We start from the raw sequence: 16,909 nt of genomic DNA on the forward strand, positions 1-16,909 counted from the left end.
TATTGAGAAACTTTAAATGGATCATTCACTTTAGTGGATCCACTCATTTCCTTGAGTTACGTGCTGCCTTAGTGTGCCTTATCTATATACTATCAGTGATTGTGTAAGAAAGGGTGCCTGTGATAATGATGGTCAAATCAGGATTGATTGATTAAGTAAGGAGAGGAAGGAAGGGAGGGGAGGATGATGAGCAGACAACAAAGAAGAGAGAAGGGCTGACCCCTGTCCTCTTCTGTCACATAGATAAGAGTGGTGATGGAGATTCCCAGTGGACTCAGATAACCTCTAACTAAAGGTGCAACGTCACTGTTTTCTCTGCATGACTAGATGTTTCTGAAAAAAATAAGTCAATAGTTATGCCCTACAAACTTTTGCTTTCTTTTCTGGACTTGTTATAGCTTTGTCCACATTTCTTTAAACAAAAACACTGCGCGCTTTTAAACTATTGAGTGTCCATGGTTTAGTTTCACAACATCAACATTGAGGAGGGATGCAACTGAGCTATGGACTATGTCTTCAAGTTAATTGTCTGATCTGAAAGTAGATTGAATAAAAACACCTGTAACGAACAAAAACAAAAGTGTCATTCTGAGGTTAAGTTACTTATATCAACTTTGTTTTAAATCACAATAATTCAGAATTAAATAGGTACTGTGCCAAAAATATTGGCTACTAATAAAACACAAATATATCCAGAATATCTCCATTGCAGGTAATCTGTCAGCTGTTTGGGTTGGTGTTGGTTCACCTTCGATCGTGCATACAATGCAAAGACTGAACTTCTGAACCTTGTGTTCAAATGTAAACACACACACAAGCTCTTCACCGTTAACTTTAAAATTTGCTACAGCAGTTTCCCAGAAAGACGTCATAAGGTATCCTGCCGCACGCATCAGCATGTAAACTGCAGCAACGCTTATAAAACCATGTGTTAATTAGTCACAGACTCTTTCATTTAGTTATCAATTTATTTGTAGGCAAATGAAATGTGTGGCAAAAACCAAATGCGTTACAAGCCTGTACATATATAAACAGGATTGCTAAATGAGTTTGTTTTCATTGTTCTGCTTATTTGCTTCATTGCACATCAATGACAACTCAGCTTAATCACATTAAAACTGTGAATTATGTCCATTAAACTCATCTTGACAGTGATGCTTAGACTTGTTAAATTAAATGGGCACTTGAGTTTTAACCTCATCTCTACAAAGTTTATAAGCTGAGCCAGAGCACACTGTCATTATTCAGCCAGTCTTCTGTGAGTTCTGTTCTCGTTTGTTGTCAATAGAGGGCGCAACAAAATTCAGGCTGCTCACACAGCGACCAGCGGTTTTCTCTTCAAAGTGCTTGTTGACTGTGTGTGAGCAGGGCATCTAAAAGTGTCAGCGCCTTAAGTTGATGTTTTGCAGGGTCCAGAGAGTAATTTCAGAACCTTTATTTCAGTCTCTGAGGCAGCTTTTTTTGTTACGCAGTTCCCGAAAACTGACCTCCAATATGGCTTTTCAGTATCCACAGGCTTACCGTGACGATGCAGTTGTAAGTAAATGTGGCTGGCTAACTAGCCTAGCGTGCTAATAAGCCGGGATGCTTAATCATCACGCTTTTTCATTCATTGAAATAGGCGTGTGCTTTGTTAGCATGCTAGTTAGCATAGCCTGGTCAGGCAGCGCAGACTTTGTTGACAGATGCATGAACAGCCGCCCCAGTGAACTGAAACTTACTACCGGTACAGTCCCCATAGTAACCTTATTAGCTAACATTCCCGTTGCTGTCTGGTTAACCTAACCTGGGCGTGACTTAGTAGCACAAGCCTGTCTTGTTTTTGCCACACCTATAGCTAGCTTAATGTTACTTCACATTTTGACAGTTGTCATTACTGTCTCACCTGTCTCAGGTGGACGATTATCATGGCCAGAAAATACCAGATCCATACAGCTGGCTGGAGGACCCGGACAGTGAAAAGACACAGGTGAAGTCATAATATTTATTTTGTTATTTATTATATGTTTATTGCCATATTTAGCTAGAATCTCAGTTAACATTGTTACAGACTGAGGACAGGCATGATTTGTCTCCAGTTTTAAAATTGTGAAGTGGCACAAGTCCCTCTCGTCGTTCTGCTTAACGTTACACCAATATTAGTGCTTACAAAGGGTTAAGTACAGTGCATTAGGATGTGGCACTCATAACCATCACCAGCCTAATGTTTTGTTGATATCACCAAGGGCCTGTCCCAAGAAGCCTGTTTACTGAGTGATCTAGATAACTTTGCTGAGTAAAACCTTGAACCCCGATTAGTCTGGAACATAATGTAAAAACACTTGTTCAGGTTTTACTCAGCAAAGCTATTCAGATAAATCCGTACGCCTGCTTCCTGGAACTGACCGTTGCTTTCATGAGTAAATAATTTGTGCTGGTATTAGAGATGAACCGGATAAAATCTTCATCCTCACGGTTATTGTCACCTGACAATGTTTAAAAACTACTGACACACACACACACAGAAATTATTTCACTAAGTTTTATATTTAAAATCACAAATAAAATTCGCTGCACTATGCACTTTTGTTTGCATAAACAATAATAATGCTTTATTTGTATAGCACTTTTAAATACAGGTAACAAAGTGCTTTACAACAATCAATATAAAACACACAAACAGATCAAAGTAAAATAAAAAAAATCTGACAATAAAAGCTTTTTTTCAAATATAAAAATGAAGTGAGATAAAACACGGAACTGAATCGGCAAGCCTGATAAAATCAATCCTAAAATAAACAGGCAGCTGGTACAAGGATGGTAAAACTGGGGTGACATGGTCACATTTTTTTAAGTCGTTTAAAATAAACATATCAAACGTGCATTACACTCAAAATATGATTATTGGGTGACTAAGCTATAATCTGCAGACACACAATGCATACAGCAGCTGAACAATATGTGGTGTTTTTACAAGAGTAGGCAAAACTGAAAGCTTCGGTTTCCAGCTATTAGCAAGATAGACAGACAAACCATGACTTGTTCCCCGATTTTGAAGTCACCACATCATTCATTGAGCTAAAAGTTAACTCACCTAGCATTTAATATAAAGTAGTGGGTGGTGGTCACGAGGATGACTCATAAGTGTTGCCCCTGTTTCGCAGCATCAAGTTTCCCTCAGTACTCGTAGACAACCAAGTCTGAAATGTGGTCTTATTTTGACCACATTTCAGATGTCTGGGGACTAGGCTGAAAAATCTTGTCACTGCCTTCTGCCTTGTTTTCGTTGAGCGTCCTAAAATAAACCCATGCTGCACCTGCGTCCAGGAGACTGTTGCTAACATTGGTTGATGCGGCAGTACAGTATTTTCTTTGAGTCCTACTAAGCACGGTAATCGAACACGGTTGTTGTGATAATTAAAATGAAGCTGTAATACTAACTGCCTGGAATTTTATCGTGATTTTTTTATCGTGATTTAAACCCTGGTTGGTATTGTGTCTTTTTCCACCAGGCCTTTGTCACCGCTCAGAACCAGCTGACGTTGCCGTTTTTAGAGCGCTGTGAGGTGCGAGACCTGTTCAAGGAGCGCATGACTGAGCTGTATGACTACCCCAAGTATAGCTGTCCCTTCAAGAGGGGGAGCAGGTGAGGCGAGCCACAAGAGAATCACGTTTTAGCACATTGGTGACAAACCTGTATCAGGCTTAATTATGAAAAGACATAGAAAAGCAATAATGGGAATTCTTTTTTGCTTTGATAGACCTAGTGGGTGTACTGTCCGCCTGGGTTCATATTCTAGATTTAATTTCATGGATTACATATACGTGAAGACCCTTTTTGCCTTAGTAGTTTCTCCCCTCACCTTCAGGTACTTTCACTTCTACAACACGGGCCTCCAAAACCAGAGTGTGATGTATGTGCAGGAGAACCTGGATGCTGAGCCCACAGTCTTCTTGGATCCAAACACATTTTCTGATGATGGGACCGTTGCCCTGCGAGGTTAATAAAGATTGTTGTGAACACAAACTAGCACTGTAGATTATTACTGTTTTTTTTCCTTTAATGCTTTTTGGAAATATTTCATGTTTCCTATCTGGAAGTTGCACTCTTTGAATAGTAATTGTATTACATTACATATTCACACTCTTCATTTCATTGTAATTCCTGCATTTCATCATAACTCATTTGCCTAATACATTGGAACACATAGCCAGAATAGTTTCATGATATGGTATCTGTGATGTCTTCATGTCCAGGAATAACCGGCTGTTTATAGCACTGACAGCTAAATAAAGAATGCTAACTTTTCCTGCTGCCAGTGCTTATGTTTTGTTTCTGCTCCTTTGATTGCTTCAAGGCTACGCGTTCTCTGAGGACGGGGAGTATCTGGCCTATGGCACCAGTGCCAGTGGTTCAGACTGGGTGGAGATCCACTTCCTGCAGGTTGAAGATGCCGTGCCTCTGGAGGACCGCCTGGAGCGAGTCAAGTTTAGCTGCATGTCCTGGACTCATGATGGGAAGGGACTTTTCTACAACTCCTACCCCGATCAGGAGGGCAAGAGTGACGGTGAGGTCAAGATGGTATTAAATCATGAACTTTGCTTTAGCTAAAGATAAAAATAGATCCTCTGACAAAGTGATTAGTGGTTTTTCCCTTTTATTTGTCATCTACTTTTATCTACTTTTTTTTAGTCTGATAGATTTGCTTAGAACTTTGATATGTCAGTGTTGTTTCTGTGATCCACACACGCCCACCTCACACCTCCTCACCTCTTGCATCAGATGAATTCTCCGCCACTAGAGGGCGATGATGAAAGTAAACTGTTTTGTCTACCAGGCACTGAGACCTCCACAAATCTGCACCAGAAGCTGTACTTCCATGTTTTGGGGACTCCGCAGTCTGAGGATGTACTGTGCGCCGAGTTCCCTGATCACCCCAAATGGATGAGTGGAGCTGAGGTATGCTGGAAAGTTTTAATTTCTGGCCCCTAAAAATGAAAAGAAATGACGGAAGAGGGCATTGTGTTAATGGATCTTCAGGTGGGTTTTAGTGGTTGCATGTATATTGCAGGTATCAGACGATGGACGCTATGTGCTGCTGTCTATCAGGGAAGGTTGTGATCCGGTCAACAGACTGTGGTATTGTGACCTTCAGACCACTCCTCAGGGTATTACAGGTAAGTGACACTTTTTTATTTGTTGTATATTGTTGATCTGTGTCCCTGCTCTAATGCTTGTTTTTTTTAATTTACCATTACCTTTTGTAACCTTGTTTAGGAAAGGAACGGTTCTTCTTGCAGTTCTATTAAAACTATTGTATAATGGTTATTTTTATACTGGAATTGGAACTGAAACTGTGTGACCGTAAATATAGTTTCAATTTACTCCCACAAAAAGACGAGAGTGAATTCCCCTTTTGTGTCGTTCCGAAAAGCACTTCCTCGTTAGTTTTTTATAGTCTCAGTTTGCCTGTAATTGAGCGTGTTCAGTGCTTTTACTTTAAGACTAAAATATTCCTCTTATTTTTAGGACTTCTGCCATGGGTGAAGCTTATCGACAACTTTGACGCCGAGTACGAGTACGTGACTAACGAGGGCACGGTGTTCACATTCAAGACCAACCTAGACGCCCCGCGTTACCGCCTAATCAACATTGATTTTGCCTCTCCAGCTCAGAGCAACTGGAAAGAGCTCATCCCCCAACATGACAAGGACGTTATTGGTGAGCTGCTGCAACACTTACGTGACCTGTACCTAAAATATTAGGATTGGGTTTTAAAATGTCTTTTGCTGTCACCTTAAGCACAAATTTCAACTTCACATGTGCTGTCTTTCCTTTGCCCCATCTCCCCTGCAGTGTTCGCCACCTGTACATACTCAAGCTACCTGTTTGTATGTTTCCTGCACGACGTGAAGAATGTGTTGAAAATGTACCGTCTGAGCTCAGGGGAGGAGCTGAGGACCTTCCCGCTTGACGTTGGCTCCGTGGTGGGTTTCACAGGGCGGAAGCGGGACTCTGAGATCTTCTACTATTTCACCTCCTTCCTCTCCCCAGGTACGAGATGGCTAAATGCATAGTATTATTTCTGAATATACTTCATGACATTTGTTGCTGTAGAAAATAATTTTAGTTTTTCAGACTGCAGTGCTGCAGAGATTACAACAGCACAGGGTAACGTAGGGAAAAATACTGCAAACAAAGCTGTGTAACCCTAAAGCCTGTGGGATTAAGTATGCTTTGAAACTGCGGTTATTGTATCTTGCTGAGTAAATTTGGTTAAATTAGTTGTATGTTTAAAACTAAACAGAGCTCTGTATAAGGATGAAAGAAACACGTATTGTCCGTGAAATTAAAGACGAGAACAAACGAGATGACTGTTTTTCTTCTCCTGCATCCAGCCATCATTTACCACTGTGACCTGACGAAGGAGCCGCTGCAGCCCCATATCTTCAGAGAGGTCACCGTCAAAGGCTTTAACCCCTCTGACTACCAGACCACCCAGGTAACTAGAATGATTTCTCCACAATGCTCCACTTTTCCATGATTTCTGTCTCCTTTTCTCCATCTTTTCATTTCCTGATAACTGAAGGACTCTCTGTGAAGCTGTTTGAAAGTCATCTCCCAGGAACACTTTAAGGACAAATGTTTTTATCTATTTGTGCATGACTGCCCAACCTTGACCCAGTTCTTAAAGTTATGACACACTGTACAACAGGTATTAATCAAGTTGTCAAGAGAAAAAGCTGCCGACGTGTGTGCTGGACTAGAACAAATCCTTCTCAGTGTGTTGAAGTGTGACTGGAGGCATTTTCAGAATTAGTCATATTTCTCAACTTGTCGTTTTTCAAAGAGATTTTTAACATGACATTTTATTTTTAAAGTAAAGACAGTGGCGCTTCTGTGAGACTTTAGAGTCAGATTTATTGTTATATCCCTTCTGAGGCCTGCCATCCCAGAAATAACATTGTAAAAGTGAAAATAAGCATGACAGTGAGGACAGAGTTTTGTGTTGTCCTCTCCTCTCATTTGACTCAGACACTACGACAGATGAAGATTCAATAATAGCTAAAGATCACATGTGTTAGTACCATATTCACTGCTCCCATCTGTGTCCAGGATTACCCATCCCCTGTCAGCTCCTTTCCTGGCTCTGTTTCCAGTCCTGTTCGTGTTCCTGATGGTGTGTCTTTTTCCCTTGTTGTTGCCAGGTCTTCTATCCCTCCAAGGATGGCACTCAAATCCCCATGTTCATCGTTCACAAGAAGGGCATCAAACTGGACGGCTCCTATCCAGGTTTCCTCTATGGCTATGGTGGTTTTAACATCTCCATCACGCCAAGCTACAGTGTCTCCCGGCTCATCTTTGTTAGACATCTGGGGGGAGTCCTGGCTGTAGCCAACATTCGAGGGGGAGGAGAGTACGGGGAGACTTGGCACAAAGGTGAGGGGGAGGGGCGTGCAACACACACTGTTTATAAATGCAGTTTTGCACACACTGTTTATAAATGCTTTTTTTCTTTTCTTTTAGCTGGCATGTTAGCCAACAAGCAGAACTGCTTCACAGACTTTCAGTGTGCAGCCGAATATCTCGTCAAGGAGGGATACACTTCTCCTTCCAAACTGACTATAAATGGAGGTTCCAACGGCGGCCTGCTTGTAGGTATGTATGCTGCTGTTTAAAGAACAACATAAGACTATACAAAGCAAGAAGTATTTGCAAATAAAGCCTCAAACAGGTTTGTCTGCACAGATGAGTCTCTGGTGTGCCTGACTGTATGTTTTCCTCTCTCAGCGGCCTGTGTGAACCAGCGGCCTGAGCTGTTTGGCTGCGCTGTAGCTCAGGTAGGCGTCATGGACATGCTGAAATTCCACAAGTTCACCATCGGCCACGCCTGGACCACAGACTTTGGCTGTTCAGAAGACAAAGAGCAGTTTGAGTGGCTCATCAAGTAAGTGCTCAGCAACCAACATATATATATTTGTAATGTAAAATATACAGTATGTTGGATTCACATCAGTTACCTCACTGAAGCAAGCATTTCCTGTTGAATTGTCTGTTTCTCGGTATTTTTACGTTTTTGTATTTGTACTTTTTAAACTTAGTAGACAAGTGACTACAGAGGAGTAGCCACCTCCCAACACAGGGATAAACAAAATAAGCATGCACTTCAGGATACATAACAATGTGATAAGCAAAACAATCGGCACTAGCCTCTAAAAATAGATATATCTCACAGTACATGTCCACAGAGTATGCACAGACATGCAGCATAAGACAGAAATGGTTGCTACATTTTATCAAAAGTTGCAGGGCTGAGAGAAGCTGTCCTCTCCAAATGTAACAGTTTAGTGATTTCTACTAGCCAGATCTTAAAAGAAGGTACATCCTCATTATTCCAAAGGGTTAAGATATTGGGATTTTGGACAGTTGGTTGGATAAAACAAGGTATTTGAAGTTACCTGGGTCTCTGTGAAAATAATTTATTCCGTCTTCTCAGATTTTACAGACAAATTGATTAATCGGTTACTGAGAATATAATCTGAAAGTGAATCAAAAATTTTGATCAAACATTTGTTATATTCAGCCCAGCATTCTACCATAGCTACATACACTATTTGTGTTCTTACACTTGTGCTAATATCTGAGCTGTGTGCCTTCTCACTGCTCCTCTTTGCCAGATACTCCCCGCTCCATAACATCGGCATCCCAGAAGGCAACGGAGTCCAGTACCCTGCAGTGCTCCTGCTGACAGGGGACCACGACGACCGGGTGGTGCCCCTCCACTCCCTCAAGTACATCGCCACCCTGCAGCACATCGTTGGCCGCAGCCCCAAGCAGACAAACCCTCTGTTCATCCTCGTAGACACAAAGTCAGGCCACGGAGCCGGCAAGCCCACCAGCAAGGTCATCCAGGAGGTGGCTGACACCTACGCCTTTATCGCCCGCTGTCTCAACATCACCTGGGTCAAATAACCTGCGCCTCCCGTTAGAGAGAGAGTGTGAGTGTGTGTGTGTGTGTGTGAGTGAGTGTGTATGAGTGTGTGTTGTTTTTCCTTTACTCAAATCATCTTTGGAATACTGTTCATACTAGCTGTTCACACGTTCCTCATATCTCTACACAAACACTGAGTACAACATCTTTTAACTCATGTTTACCCATCTTTTATTTGTTTTTGTCTTGTTTTCTGTTCATCTATTGTTATCCCTACTTCCCTCCCCGTTTCAGTGCGAGCCTCATCGGGATCTCACGCAATTATAAGCCAACATGCAGCACTTGCAGCTAACGTACCCTTTTCTGTAGGCTATGCTTGTAATCCTAATGACATAAAGGAACGGCTACATTGTCAGTGACAAGTGTGTAAAGGGAGGGGTGGCTACCTACACGGTTACAGTATTCAGCCAATCAGCAGTTACAGTCATGAGGTGAAAGTGGCAACAGTTTATTTGAAGATTGTTTCTGCGTCCTCTGGGTCTTTCAACACGCCGCATATTATTTATTTTTCGTTTGTGCACAGAATGGAGGCTGCGGGACGTCAAATGATCTCAGCATGGTCAATTGTGACGAGATAGTAAAGTGCAAATGATGCTACTGCAGGTCGACAGTATTGCTGTGGATATGAGTGGGGAAACTTGCAAAACAAAACAGTTCAGCCCGCGCGCACGTGCGCACGTATGTGTGTGTTTTGGATGTCAGTCCCCACATTCATTTCAGACTGAAAATGATTTCTACCTCTTGACATGTGCTGATTGTTTACCTTTTAAAGGGGACAAAACACAATGCCACAACTACAATAAACAACTTTTTAAACAGTGATAAAAAGTGAGCATCTATTCTGTTGTAAAGTTTAATTCTAAAATCAGAGATCAGTCATTGTGGAGAAAGATAACAGCTGTGTCGTTTTTTGATGTCACAAATGAATTGAACTGCATAGAAATGAACTAACAAAGTGGTACATTTGACTGAAAATACAGCAGACACGGAAGAACTGGATTCTTTCAATCAGTTTTATTTACGTTTTTAAACTTTATTTTATTCATCCAAAGTATGTTAATGTGAGACAAGTCCCTTTTACCGTCAAGAATAGGGAGCAAGAGGAAGAGCGCCTGAGACTGCTGATGTTGCAGTGATTCCTCCACCAGGGGGCAGTCACTCTTAAAATGACCAACACGTGCAACAGGAGCAGAAAATGAGGGTGGTCTGACAGAGGGCCCCATGTGGATTACTCAACATACATGTTTCATGTTCAAAAACGTCTCTGATATCCCACTTTCATGTTTATGGAGGAATTTTTAAAGCAAGGTTACTCTTGAAAGACTTACAATTACATATCCTCAGCCTGACTTTCTCTTCCAAATCCATTTGAGAGTTGACTAAAAAAAAATAGACTCAAAAGACAAACTGTTTCCATGAACATTATATTTATTTATTTTCCATTTTCAAAAGCATAACTTATTTGATTAGCATAAATTGAACATTAAAATAATGTAAAAGGCTGTAACTGTACATAATTTACACATTTACAAAACAAGTAATTAAAAAACAATGTTTTAACAACATTTTAATATATTCACTCACGTTTTCACTAATTTCTTTCCTTTTAATTTGATCAAAGTAAAAGATTTCAATCACTTAAGGCCACTGAGAAAAGGCTGTTAGGTCTAGATGTGGAAACTACAACAAAAAAACAAAAGGTGAGACAAACAAAAGACAATTTACCACGATAAAGCCATCTGCCCTAGTTTAATAAAGTTTTTTCTTTGAATTGGTGATGTGTTATGTTTCATTGCACCAACATTTTTAGATTAACACATTTCATTTGAATATACATTATAAACTAGTGATTACATGAAGTAATGTAGAATTTTCATACATTCTGTCCAGTAAAGTTTTAGTAAAATAAACTGACACTTCACTTCAAATTTATATTTGGTTAGAAATAAAACAAACATGTTAACATAATCACTTATACAATTGCATGAGGAAATTAATTCATATCACATCTTGTTTTACATTACTAGAGAAATTTGAATTATGGCACAGAAACTATGCTTTTTACATTTAACTATGTTTCCAAACATCTGGATGAAACTAAAAGACTGAAATCTGAAATGTTATTTCAATGAAAGTTTTGACTTTGAGATTTTAAGATTTTTATGAAAGCATTCAGATTCCACAAAAGTACAAGTCAGTCTTCTTTTAGAATGTTTTGGTTATAACAAACTTTGCAACTAAACAAAGTGCAAGAGATGAACCTGTTTTATACAAATGTGAAAGGTCTTTTATGTTTCCTCAACTTTTTTGGAAGTTTGAAAGTATAAATAAAAGAAATTCCTGGAAATGGAAGCCAGAAACAATCTGATTCTTCTAAATTACAAACTACAGCTAATTCAATTTTTTTGCAAAGTAAACATTTCCTTCACACACAACACTGTAGGCATATCACCTACATTAAATACGTACTTACTTTAATACTAAATTATATTCTTGAAGATTTCAGCTCCAGATGGTAATTAAACCACTTGCTCCACAACTTTAGTTATTGGGACTCAATGAAAAACATTCAGATGAAATTAATGGAATAATAGGTAAGTGGACTAAATCATATGTAGGAGTGCAAACATGTAGCCACAAAGCAAATTTTAAAAATGTACAATACATACTACTTTTTAAATCACAGCCCATCAGTATGGAATTCAACTCTTTGCAGGTTTTGAAAAACACAGGGTATGCACGTGGGATTTGACTTAGCCTAGGTTTACTAAAAGTAAGGTCCCAGCCAACAAGCTGAAACCATGAAGACCGGAAATGCAAAAATGAACAGTTAATAGGGTTTTCTCACAAAAGGTGACATACCTAATAAATAGGCTAAATACATTGTACGTTGGTCATTTCCTTGACACGTACGAATAAACAGGATCATCAGCGAAATCTACCTTTAATTATCCCGCGACCAAACATAAACAATGTTGTCGGATATGTAAGGTATTTAGTGCGCGTGCGCGTGCACGCGCTAGAATATAGAACCACCAGAGGGCGCTTCACAGTCCTGTATGTGTTGAACCTGTAGCCTAGGCCTACATAGAGACTTATTTCAAATTCACTGGAACAGAACTGATTGAATACAAAGCAGGTGCTTTAGATTCGTATGTTATGGTGCTGTCTATATGAGAATCAGAATCAGCTTTATTGCCAGGTATGTGCACACATACGAGGAATTTGACTCAGGATTGTACATTGCTCATGATGTGCTTACTCATACAAAAATACCATAACACAATAATAAAATAATAATAAAATAAAATCAGACACAAACTACAGTATAGACAACACTAATATACACACTATGAACAAAACAATATAGACATATTGACAAATAGTGCAGTGATCAGAGTGCAAAGGATGCAAGAGTAAACTATTATACCTACATGTTGAAGGTGGATATGATATACAGGTAGCCTACACATCATATCCACCTTCAACATGTACATAATGAGAATAATAGTGTATATATAGAATATGATATAGGTTAACATTAAAGAGTATAAAATATCAGTTTTAACAGATGAGAAAAAAGCCTAGGTAGGCTACACATTTGGTATGGACCCAGTAGTAGGCCTACAACCATAGGAGTATTAAATAATCCACTTGTGTCCTAAACTGTCGCGTGAAACTGTTGGAACGGCTTCTATTTCTGATTGGCTGACACATTTGAAGACGTTCTAAAATACCCAATGAGCACACAGCTATGACCGTGCTGAAATATTAATGCGCCAACCGGAAATCGCAGCTCAGCCACTGCTGAGGAACTATTTTACTCGGCGGAGGAGCCGTGATTAAATAATTCCATACTACCTGTCAATGTTTTTGCCATAATTTGACTTAGTTAGCATATTTTGTTTTCTTCACCTGAAATATGCTCTCTAAGAGGATCTGGGGAGCAAATATTTAACCGCACCTAACTTTTATTGTTTGAAATTATTTTGTTGGCCAATATTTTGGAAAACCTCTTGCACTGTATGCAACCGGATGTTTACTGCTGCTTATTGAAAGATTCAAACATTTAATCTCAGTGGTACAACTGATTGAGAAAGATAGTGCTGGGGGTAAGAGTTTTGGATGTAGTGATCGGCTACTCAAAAAGCATAACGTTCCCCACCATGTTTTACAGTTTGGCCTTTGAATGATTTGTCTATGGTTTTTACATGACATCTGACTTTTTCTTATTCCTAAGGCTAACAGAAAACAAAGCATAGGCCTATCTATCTGTCTAACAATCAAGGTCTCGTGAGAACCTTTTCCTCTCAGTGGAATACAGAATCTTGCAGGTGATTGTCTGTAGCGAACCGATGGGTGGCGCTACATTATGTAGTATTAACTGTCAACAGTTTTTCAGTCTTATCGGCTCCCAATCACTGGTCTGGGAACAGTTTACTTGTACTGCTCAGTGAGGACACAAGGCTGAGTGAGTGAAGAGCAGATGTCAGATCAGTAGGGAGGGTTTGGAGGTTGTTTAAGGAGAAAATAATTTATAATATTAGACTATATTAAGGTAGGCTATATGACCTTATGTGTGATTGTTTTTTAATGTGTTCTTAAAAATTGCTTTTTGGCCTGCTTTCGAGGAAAACTTATGTTCCTGCCATGGTTTTGAATATCTGCATAGCCTACTATGTAAACAAGCTGGGTGGGGGATGTGATGGATCTTTATCAACAGGAGAGAACGAAGGTGGGGGAAGGCAGTGTGATGGGGGAGGCCGTGATAAAAGCTCTTACACAGGCGGAAGGATTGGGTTTACATTTAACATTTACATATCTTTATGGCTATTGGAAAACTTGCTTCTTATGCAACTAAAACTTTCCCTCTAATTCAGCTTTAGCAAGGCTTTCTCGTAAATGCATAACGCTGAGGACCAGAGGACCAGACGCCGAACTCAGAAGCAGGCTTTTGTGAAAAACTAGGCAAGTGACAATGAAAAATGTCCTATATATACGGATCATTTTGGAGATGGTTTTACAGATGTGTGCCTCTGGCTCCCAGCAATCTGTTCGCTCGCTGTAGCACATTTAAACCTCACGCTGTAGCAGCTTGTGTTACAGTGCCACTATAAAATATTCATCCATGGAAAATCTCTTTGATTCCAGCCGGTCACCTGGCTTCATGCGCCGGGTTAAAGTTAGCCCAAACATGTAATTCAAACTACAGCGTCGGCGGGCTTGAAGTCCAGCAGGCTGAACTCCACTTTCCTCCACATTTGCTCTATCAAAGGGACACCGGGAGAAGCGTGTGGTCTGCCTGTGCCATCTCCTTTCATCCCCTGAGAAAAAAAGGGAAGGGATGTCCGCTCCCTCTCCTACAGGTGAGTCGCTTCTTTTTTGCACTCACAATAGAAAAAGGCTCTTGTTCAGACTTTAGTTTCTTTTTGTTGAGCTGAAATGTACTAAAAAAAAACAACACAACAACAACAACAAAAACCCACTGAATGTGGTAATTAGTTGTAACTAAGCTAGCTGTACCCTGCTTTTCATTCACCTGAAATGACCGGCTTAGCAACATGGCAAAGTGATGGATCGGCTCTTTCATCAAACCTACTCAGCAAAATTATGAAGTTAAGGATGCGCGCACATGCCCAAAATTGAAGAACATCATGTAGGGGAAAGAAATAGGACGTTATGAAACTAAACTAAAGAAATAATAGCCTAATAGTAATAGGATATAGCCTATTGAAAACAAACACTAAAACAAACGGTATCGATCATTGCAAGGTAAACTCATTAGACTATAAGAATATTAGGATATTAGCGTGATGTCTCCTTAGGAAAGGCGTTGGTCATTAGGTTAGAAGGCTATTCACAGGCTCCATTTGTGTGATCAACAAATACTGGAAAGCTTTGGAAGGTTAAATGAACCTGAGGAGAAGCAAATAAAGACATACTGACCAGCAGAATCCCAGCAGAAAAAATGCAACCAAAAATAGATGTATAAACGGATATTCTGTCCCATTGTGCGCAGTTTTTGGCGCACCGGCTGCAGAGGCGCTTCTTCTTCTCCAACCTCCCCTCTCTGACGTCATCGATATTTCACTCAGATATTTTCACCCTGTTTAGTCCTGCTGGAGGAGGCTTTTACGGAATGAACAAAATAGCTAAGACCGCGTGATTTATCCCCAAAAACTTTATTTTTATGGTATTTCTTGCTGTTGCCCACCTAAAACTAACTGGGAAATGATTGTGCTGGGGTCAAGAAGTGGTAACAAATAGTCTACAGGCTCTTGAAAAATGTCGGATTAAAAGTGAAAAAAACTCTTGTTAAAAAAAACATTTATCACGTCCACACAAATATCATATCTGATTTTAAATGAACGATTAAATGCTGTTTTGTTTGTGAAATGACACTAGAAAAATATTAAGAAAATTTCCTGCAACTTTTTGGTTTACTTTTGTGGTTAAGTATGGAGCACATGGCACACCTGTGCTTTTGTGAGACTAGCGATTTTTTTTTCGTTCATTCAAAATATTGCGTAACGAAATCTGTGCACATGTCAAAGGAAGAGCTTATAAAATGCAAAAAAGATTGTCTTTTCTTCTTTTACAGAGACAGAGGCAGGCATCACCAATAATGTGAATTCAAACAAAGTACAGTCAAGTTGGCCTGTGTTAAGTATTTCAAATGAATAAAATGATTAAGAAAATAATCACCCTTAGCTTGTAAAACCTTTTACATGTTCATACTCTGAAATAACTCAGAATATGAGTAGATGACCTGCCAACACTGTCTCCAAAGGATAAAAAATGTGAAGGATTGGTGACTGGAATGCACGAAGTAAATGACAAAAAAATACACCCCCCCCCCCCCCCCCCCCCCCCTCACTAAAAAAGAAAGGGAAAAGGGGAGAAACAAACTCAATGAACCCTTTGAACAGCATTGACAGCAGAAGGGTAAAGGCAAATTTCCTCTGGGAGCCTACATGGTGAGGAGTGGGGGTTGGGTGGGGTTAGCTAGGGTGAGGGAGTCCAAAGTCTGTTCAAAAAGTTGGTATTCTAACAGCTCAGGAATCTGCTTGTGCTCATGAGGTCAAATGCTCATAATTATCTGTTTTGGTCAAGATAACTAACTGCCTGAAATCTGACAGATTTTCAAGGCTTTAAGAGTCGACTTTCCAAAGAACTGATTGTGGCAGGTTTAAAAAGAAAGAATCTTATGTAGAAATACATTTAAAAATTGTAGCCTATAGTTCAATTTAATTTATCACCTCCACTTCTTCGTGTTCACTCCAGCATACCATCCCCTATATTATTAAAAGGGCCTAACATGTTTGTTAAAAGACCTCATATATTCATCTGACACACATGTTTGATTGTGACTTTCTGTGAAAACACCAGGGACAACCGTGGAAATAAGATAATAAGATTTTAGTTTTACTTTGAAAGGGTTTGCACAAGTCTGTTATCATGGCAAATTTGTAGTAACAGTTACAAAACCCTTTGTTTGTGTGATGTTATATTAATCATAAGCGGATAATATATTTTCATACAGGGTGAGTTTCTTTTTACAATAAACTTTACATGAGAGCAAAACATTATTGTAAACTTCACCAAAATAGCTTGCCCTTACCTTAAACAACTTCACATGCCATTATTGTCAAAGTTAGTAATAAAAAGTGTAGCCTGTAGCATGAGGCCAACATAACAGTAGCTAAAGTATGACTTCGAGATGGTTTTGCTTTTAAGATAAAAAGCTAATGTAAACTAAATACATTGTATTTTCAGTTCATCTTCATAGTCATAACTTTTTGCACATCTCAATGTGAAAAATTATTATTTTTAAATGTATCGCTTGATCTTGCGGCATAAAGGCAAATAAAAATACCTTCAAAGTTTGACTTCTAGTTGGTGGTGTTTTTAAACAAACATCTAATTTAAAGCAAAGA

At 39.5% G+C, this 16,909-nt stretch overlaps 1 protein-coding gene across 1 annotated transcript; it reads left to right on the top strand.

The window, feature by feature from the left end:
• The first annotated feature begins 1,336 nt into the window (after nt 1-1,336).
• LOC123977844 (prolyl endopeptidase) lies at nt 1,337-10,743 on the top strand. The gene is made up of 14 exons (XM_046060836.1): nt 1,337-1,536; nt 1,895-1,969; nt 3,492-3,625; nt 3,849-3,979; nt 4,338-4,547; nt 4,818-4,939; nt 5,052-5,157; nt 5,510-5,701; nt 5,837-6,034; nt 6,379-6,482; nt 7,189-7,420; nt 7,508-7,639; nt 7,772-7,928; nt 8,659-10,743. Exons 1-14 carry the CDS (start codon nt 1,399-1,401, stop codon nt 8,951-8,953), a joined length of 2,226 nt encoding a protein of 741 aa, XP_045916792.1. The 5' UTR covers nt 1,337-1,398; the 3' UTR covers nt 8,954-10,743.
• The last annotated feature ends 6,166 nt before the right edge of the window (nt 10,744-16,909 follow it).

This window comes from Micropterus dolomieu, linkage group LG10, assembly GCF_021292245.1.
Source record: "Micropterus dolomieu isolate WLL.071019.BEF.003 ecotype Adirondacks linkage group LG10, ASM2129224v1, whole genome shotgun sequence".
Taxonomy (NCBI): domain Eukaryota; kingdom Metazoa; phylum Chordata; class Actinopteri; order Centrarchiformes; family Centrarchidae; genus Micropterus; species Micropterus dolomieu.

What these genes read in the sequence shown, in the direction of transcription:
- LOC123977844 (XM_046060836.1), top strand. Translation starts at nt 1,399, where the DNA reads ATGTTTTGCAGGGTCCAGAGAGTAATTTCAGAACCTTTATTTCAGTCT. An exon ending in AATGGATGAGTGGAGCTGAG is followed by an intron (nt 4,940 to 5,051) that starts GTATGCTGGAAA and finishes TGTATATTGCAG; the next exon opens with GTATCAGACGATGGACGCTA. An exon ending in CGGGGAGACTTGGCACAAAG is followed by an intron (nt 7,421 to 7,507) that starts GTGAGGGGGAGG and finishes CTTTTCTTTTAG; the next exon opens with CTGGCATGTTAGCCAACAAG.